At 42.2% G+C, this 7720-nt stretch overlaps 2 protein-coding genes across 2 annotated transcripts; both read right to left on the bottom strand.

Moving 5' to 3' along the window:
- Nucleotides 1-1837, bottom strand: pou4f1 (POU class 4 homeobox 1; the record flags this gene model as incomplete). The annotated part of the gene is given in 2 exon segments (XM_024295813.2): nt 1-976; nt 1332-1837. Coding segments are annotated over 2 exon segments (1099 nt in total), but the record flags the coding sequence as incomplete, so codon positions are not given.
- A 467-nt stretch (nt 1838-2304) lies between these two features.
- Nucleotides 2305-7627, bottom strand: obi1 (ORC ubiquitin ligase 1). Its single transcript, XM_024295814.2, has 6 exons — nt 7399-7627; nt 7101-7236; nt 6550-6641; nt 6067-6288; nt 5766-5854; nt 2305-4156 (listed from the first exon to the last, which is right to left on the bottom strand). The coding sequence occupies exons 1-6, from the start codon at nt 7468-7470 to the stop codon at nt 2800-2802; spliced, it is 1968 nt and encodes a 655-aa protein (XP_024151582.1). The 5' UTR covers nt 7471-7627; the 3' UTR covers nt 2305-2799.
- Between the last annotated feature and the right edge of the window lie 93 nt (nt 7628-7720).

Raw genomic sequence — 7720 nt, 5'->3', positions numbered from 1 at the left:
CAGAAAATTTCAACCTCTTCTGCTTCTGTCTTTGGTTGCAAAACCACACTCGCACCACGTTTTTTTTCAGGTCCAACTTTTCCGCGATAGCCGCGATTTTCTCGGAGGACGGCCGAGGCTGCACGGCGAAGTACGCCTCCAAGGACCTCTTCTCCGGTGCCGCTATCGAGGTCCGCTTGCGTTTCTTTTCCCCCCCGTTGAAAATGTCCGGTTTGCTCATTTTCTCCCTCTGGGCCCCCTCGGCCTCCTCCAGCCAGGCCTGCAGGATGGGCTTGAGCGCGATCATGTTGTTGTGGGACAGAGTTAATGACTCAAATCGACAAATTGTACTTTGGCTGAGTGATCCCACGCCGGGGATTTTGAGATTAGCCAGCGCACTGCCCACGTCCGCCTGGGTCACCCCCAGCTTGATCCTCCGCTGCTTGAAGCGCTCCGCAAAAGCCTCCAGCTCCCTTGGGTCCGTGTCCGAGTCATTGATGGAGGAGAGTCCGGGATTAGTGAGCCCCGGGCCGCCTTGGCTCCCCCCGTGATGGCCCGGTAAGAGCCCGTGGTGGGTGAGCGGCGAGTTCATGCTCATTGCTTGGTGGGACAGGTGGCTCAAGCCGTGCATGTGCGAGTGCGGGTGGGCAGACGAGCTGGAGATGAGTCCTCCGCCGCCGCCTCCGCCTGCCCCGCCGCCTCCACCGCCTGTCCCGTCGTGCGCACTCGACATCAGGGTGAGGGACGGCGAGCTGATGTGGTCCATAATGTCCGGAGGCTCCAGGTTCTGGTGGTGGTGGTGATGGTGGTGGTGGTGATGGTGTGCGAGGGGAACCGTGGACGTGGACGAGCACGGCACCGTGCTCATCGTGTGGTAGGTGGCGTCGGGCTTGAAGGGGTGCGCCTTGCCCTGGGACACCGCGATGTCCACGGCCGCCAGAGCCTCTGCCCGGGCCAGCAGGGTCTCATCCAGGCTGGCGAATATGTTACTCTGAAGCTGCAAAAAAGACACAGGAAGTTAGAACGAATTGAGTGAGGAGAAATGAGAAGAAAAAAAAGCTGTCAGCTGGTGCGTTTGGCGACACATAAGAGAGTTGAGAATGGCTTCAAATCATAAAAATTAATACAGAAAAACAGCTTTGCGTGAGCCTGCTTTCAAAAAGATCACAGACTCGCCGAGTGATTGCTGAAGAATACATGAAAAAAACATTAAGCGCGCGTCTTGCCTGAATGTGCCTTGAAGCGCCTCTTGTTATTACGCACAGGCAGCGCGCATCGCTACAAGCTGCCTCGGCACAGGAAGAAGAAGAAAAAAAGAGAATCAAAGTGAAAGTTTTCCTGGGATCATTTACCTGTGGAGTTTGTAGGCAGGCTCTCCTTATAGCTTCCGAGCTGGAATGCAGAGTGGTGTACTTCGGCTCGGGCAAAGAGGGATGCATGGCGAAGTGCGGCTGTTTGCTGTTCATGGACATCATCTTGGCGAGCTTCTCCAATTAAAGTGCACGGGGGGAAAAAAGCGGGCGAAACGGCTGCGAGAGAGGGGGGAACCGCTCATAGACGCGCGGAGAGTCTTTGCCTTTCCGGTAATGATGCAGAACAGCGCGCTGAGTGCAGCCTTGAGCCCGGAGATCACAGAGATGCCTGCAGTCTCTCAGACGCACTTATCTGTCTACTGTTTCCCCACTGCTGGGGATGAGAGAGCCTCTTACACCTGAGCGCCTCAGATCTCGTCAAGCCCGTGCTCAGCTTCTCTCGCGAGACATAAACTGCTAGAACAGTGAACTGGCTGACAGGAAGAAAAAAAATGCTCACAGGGCAGACAATAACATATTGAGAGTAGATGCTTGCAATTTTAGGAACTCACTCCTCTCCATTCAGATGCTGGGTTTTAGGCCTTTCTCTTAGCTGAAATTGCTTTTCTATCATTTTTATTTAATTCTTCATATATAAAAAGTAAAATATATTTTTATTAAAAAATGCAGCCTTTGATATGAATGTAAATTAGGCACAAAAGATAACTTTTTTTTCAATATTAAATGATGAGACCATATTGTACTAAGGCTGGATGAGTACTAATCAAATTGACTTAATCCACCAGTGTAAGCATAAGTCTATTAATTGACCCCAATGAATTAACACTTGTTAATTCAAACCACAACGGCTATACCCAATTAAAATTTCATGCAGCAATTAGAGGTATGTGAAATATACATGATATCGTTAAGTTGGCATAATAAATAAGGTGATTTCTGCTGCGTGTGTGAGATTTGGAGCGATGGTCATTACAGGTTGCACACACTGTTGTCAACACGTTTCCAAACTGTAACTCAGTCAGTAATCGTGACAACATTGGAGACCATCTGCTGGAGTGGTTTGAGAAAATGTCATCCATTTCAACTAATTTAAGAAATCACAATCATTTTTGATCATACTTTCTACTGCATTTCTTTATTTCCTAACACACAAAACATCATTTTTCATGTCAGTAACTAACAATGGACACATTTGTGTCCAAACAATCTGCATACACATAACTGACAAAGAGCCAGAAACGACAGAAACAGAAGATTTGTGTGTAAGTACCAGATATTGTTGAGGCTGACCTTCAAGGTTTCTTCATTTCTACTCACTTATGAGTAAACCAGCAAAAAACAAGATTTTTTTGACAGTTTTGAACAAGAAAATAAGTAACTAAACAGACAAAAGAAAATACAAGACAAACGGGAAGTTCCTAGCATCACGATTGCAAGAATGTTCTGAACCAATGAAGTTTCTAACAATTTTCCAGTGAAACCTGACAAGCATGAGTTAACTATTCCGTCACATCAGCTTTGAAAGTTTGGTAGGACTGTTTGTATTAAAGGGACTGTGAGACTTTCTCTTTATTGGTTGACTGCCATTCAGTGCGTGTTTGTCTCTTGAACTCACAGGCTTCTCCCCGGTGGACGAAGGCGGATTATATGCAAGATCAAGATCTTGGTGTTGGCTTACGGGGCTGAAGGAGCCAGACGGGCCGGCCTTGATGTCATCAGTAGCGTCAAACAACAAGTCAAAAGAGAGTTCTTCGTTCTGAGAGGGCCACCCTCGCTCGGAACTAATGGAAACATTCCTGGCGCCGTTTCTACTCGAGGTCTGAGAATCAAAAGCATCCTCTACAGAGCTTGTAGAAGCCTCTTTGATGGTTTTGGTGTCGTCTTTAACATCACGTGAATCCAGGTTCTTGTGCTCTCCAGCTGGACATGTGCCACCAGAACTTGGCACATCGGTGCAGGTTTGTGACTCTGCAACAAGAGTTCTGTCTAAGTCTGCAGGAGGTGGGGAACCTAAGGAGAGGTGCGATCCACGGCTGCTGGAACTCTCTCCATCAAGCATCATGGAGTCTAACTCTGAGATCTTGTCCAGGTAAGCTGCATCCATAGAAGCCTCACATGCCATCTGAAAACTATCAGACTCATCACCTGCTGGACCTGCAGATGGGGATTCTTTGACTGGATTTTGTTTACTCGGATCTGAACACGATGGATTGTTGGCCTGAGGTCTTTCCCAACAACCCCAGAAGACCGACTTTGGAGACCCTGTTATATTTGAGCTCGATCCTTTTGGAAACTTCTCAAGGCTGGCAAATTTACTCTCTAAGGCAGAGCTCATCTTCCCAGAACCAGACAATTCTTCAAAATCAAGTCTTTTTTGATAAGATACAGGTTTAAATGTGACTTTCTTCTCACGGATGCCAGGGCTTCTCAAGGTCAGAGACTGGAATGCAGATGAAGGAGTAGCAGGGGAGAAGTCAGAGGAGATGCTTTCAGGGTTCTCCTTCTTCCGCTCTCCAGTCAGGCTCTTCTTCGACTCTTTGGGAGTTCCTGACGACATGAACAAAACACTGGAGTTTTTGGCAAACGTTTGAGACTCTGCCTCTGGATTGCTGCAGATCAACCTTCTTTCTTCATCACTTAAGCTTCTCATCATCATGTTTAATCTCTGTTGCTGTGTGAGAGCGTCTGCGGCCGTCCCACACGCCTCGTGTCCTTCAGGGTTCCTGTTTTCACACTTCCTGAGTCGGGACTCTAGCTCGTCAATGTACTGGTCACTGCGCTCCAGAGCCCGCTTTAAGTGGTCGACGTCACGCTCATACAGCTGACACTTGGCTTCTAGGGCGGCAACCGTGTATCGGCCAAACCTGCAAACACAACCGTTTTCTTAAAATTAAGACAGAAAAATCAAATGACAAATAACGTAATGTTACTGTTAGTTTGTGTAAATCTTTAGGTGTTAAATACCCACTCCAATATATTTTTTTTGCTTTATTTTGAAAGTGTTCCAGTGGTCTTTTTATTATGATTATACTAGTTTTAGAAAAAAAAGTGTGTTTTGTTTAGGCATAATTTCTGTAGAGCAGCAGAAGTTCATTAGAAATTCATCTGTGAGTTGTGGGTGGGACTGTTAGTACGAAGCAAGCCCTTCCCACTTCCTCAGTCCCATTTCCTACTATTGATCAAACGTTCTTAGGAGAGCTTATGATGATGAACTTTGATGTTTCATACTAATCTTTCTGAAAGTACAATGTTAAAATGAGCCAGATTTTAAAAGAAAGCAAATGGGACTGAGAAAATAGCTGATGGCTGACAGATACTGAGCCCAACAAATTAGTGACTGCATCTTTTCCCTATAATCTGGGATTAAAAGGTAAAAATGATAGAAGATATACAACAACAATTGGGGGAAAATGGCAATGATTCTTTCTTATCAGCTATCTCAGATTTATCTACATTTTTTATCATTGAATAAAATGAATCTCAAACTCTTTAGATCATGTGTCAAAGTCAAGGCCCGCGGGCCATGTCTGGCCCACCATGTAATTATATCCGGGCTGTGAGATCATTTTGAGATGCCTGGAGTGATAAAACCACATAAGAGCACAGAAAGCATAATTATTTAATTTTTATTGCTGAAAAGCAAAACTTTTAATCATATTTCCAGGCTTTGTTGGTTTAGTTATGAAGCATGTTCATATTTGTATAACTTTGAAATGAGATGGACAACTAAATCTTATGGGATATTTTAAATGTATTTTTTTAAATATCCAAAATGTCAAAAGTAAAGAAATTTGAATGCTTTTTTTTTAGATTTACTGTATTTTTAACATTTGACAATTTATACTTTATAGAAAGCAAAATATTCCAAGTTATTTAAAGTTTAAATTGGTTTATTCTGGAATAATGATGCTGTCTGTTTATATTCATATTAATCTTTAAAAAGTTAAGTTTTAAACATTTTTGAGTTTTAAAAGTTTAATCTTAGTATGTTCAATGAATGCATATCCAGTTCTGCCCGTGACCTAAGGTGTGTTTTGGCGATTGAGTTGACACCCCTGGTTTAGATTAATTTGGATGCATTGCAAGAAACAGGAATAGAAATATTAACTCTCTACTTCAAAGGATGTTTCAATTATTTTTAAAACATAAAAGAAACAATAGACCTTTGCTTAGACTTCATAATGTGATCAGATCTAGCATGAATGAAGGATAAAAGCACCTTAAAATCATTCCCAGTCATACACTGTCAACATTTTTATTGAGGGTCAACATCCTACAAAAATTTAAAAACATCAGAAAATATCATATTAGCAACTATTGTAAGTTTCTTTTTATAGGAAACTTTTAAAAAATATTTTGGAGATGGATGCTTTTCTCGTTTGCTACTCATGTTGTCTGCTAAAGACTCATTACTTTTCCATCACTTGATCAATGCTGCAAGAAATGGTAGAAAGAACTAAGTAAACAACTTACTTCTGAGGAGATCTGCTGGCCACCTCTGCTTTTAGTCGCATGTTCTCTTGAACAAGGTCTACATTTTGAGATCGCAAGATCTTATTTGCCTGAATGACAAAGAATTTCTTGATTAAAAAGAAGATATTGTATGATTCTTTTAAAACGTTAGAAAAGCATGCAGTTAGATTTCCATCTATTAACTTTATTTAATTTTCTGTTTGAAATCACAAGGAATTTAAATAAAATCAACAGAAAACACTGAATGTATCTACATCTGTCAGTAAAAACAGAACATGTGCCTAACAAAAGCTTTGTGTACCTCTTTCAGCTTATCCATGTCTTGCTTTATTTGATCACAAACATCTGTGGCAGCTTGCAGCTTGTTCTTCCACTCCTCTACAACAACATGAGGGACTCTCTTTTCATCTGGCTGCACTGTATTTATGCTGGTAGGATGCAATGCCGTCTTCAGCTGAGTTTCCAGACTTTGGGTTTTGATTTTCAGCTCCTCGTTTTCTCTCATAAGCCCTTCAATCTCTTCCTGGTGTAGAAAGATTTCATAAAAAACAAAAGTTAGAAAAAACAAAACAAACAAAAAAATTGGTAAAGATAAAATAAAACAAAATACTCTTAGTATTCAAATCAATGGTGTTAGTTAAACCATAATCTTGTTATGTGTTGTTCGAAGACCACTTGGAACAATGTTACAACAGATAAACATAAAGTGGGAGGTTAAATCTTACAATATTCTTGTCATTTATTTATGTGAAAACATCAGAAAGCAAACTGAATGCTGCAGTACCTCATACTCCCGTAAAAGCAGCTCTCCTCTGGTTTTACGGAGACATTTTCTCATGGATGGGTTGTCATTGTGATCGCCTTCATTTGTTCCTCCTGTAGCAGAAAACAAAATATTACATTTCCAAAATAAAAAAAAATTACAAATGATAGTAGTTTTCCAATTAGACATCGAATTGAACTTCTGCTGACAAAACAACAAAAACTGAGTCCAGCCATTTGAAAGCTATATATTAGCAGATCCTTGAGAAGTTACCAAAAATACAAAACTTTCTATTAACCCCCGTTTCTTTCTGGGGCAAACCTTTGACTCAAAGCACAGAAACCAGCATGTGTGACATTATATCCACATTTTAACAAAAACATGAAACTATATAGTTTATACAGGAAAATGCACCTCTAAACAATGTGTCAACAAAAACATTATGATGGAAGACTTGTAACTTTGACTTGGTAAGTCAAGATTTTTAATGAGGTAATACATGGTGGAGTCCAAAGGTTTTTGTACACTTAATGCAGTTAATGTAGCAGCTGGTCATTTGCTCTGTTCCTCACCGATGATCTCTCTGCATGGACTCTCTGCTGTGATGGGGACTCTGCAGGTGGGACACTGGCCGGCTTTCTTTAACCACACTTCCATGCAGGACGAACAGAACACGTGGTAGTTGGCACAAATGACCGGCTGCCTGACCTGCAGACAATGACCAAACAATTATTTGTTGGCCACATTTTTAAAAACGACGCTTTGCTGGTACGAGCTACTGCAGTGCTGGGGTGACACCGTGCAGACAAACAAAGCAGAAGTTAACTTCAGCTATTCGCGGGCTAATGTCGAAATGCAAATGCTACTTACCTTTCCGAGGCATATTTGGCAGGAAATCGGCAAAGTTAGCGACAGAGTCGATGTCTGATAGTTCAGAGCCATTGCTTGTTGTCAAGACACACGACACGGTTCCCGCGGGGAGGTACAAGTTTCCCACCAGGAACAAACCGTTGGTCCGCGCCCGCGTCATGAGCTACGGAAACCTGCGAGGGACATAAAGCTCCGATTTTTGTGGCTGGCACGTGCAAACATTCAACCACAAGTACAGACAGAGTGAATTGTATTTATTTTTGTGCGTTTTTTTCTTTTAAATATATATTTGCAGTTTATTTTTATATGAGCTTTCATTTGG

Source organism: Oryzias melastigma, linkage group LG3 (assembly GCF_002922805.2).
Source record: "Oryzias melastigma strain HK-1 linkage group LG3, ASM292280v2, whole genome shotgun sequence".
Classification (NCBI taxonomy): Eukaryota; Metazoa; Chordata; class Actinopteri; order Beloniformes; family Adrianichthyidae; genus Oryzias; species Oryzias melastigma.
This window is presented reverse-complemented; position numbering and strand designations above follow the sequence as displayed.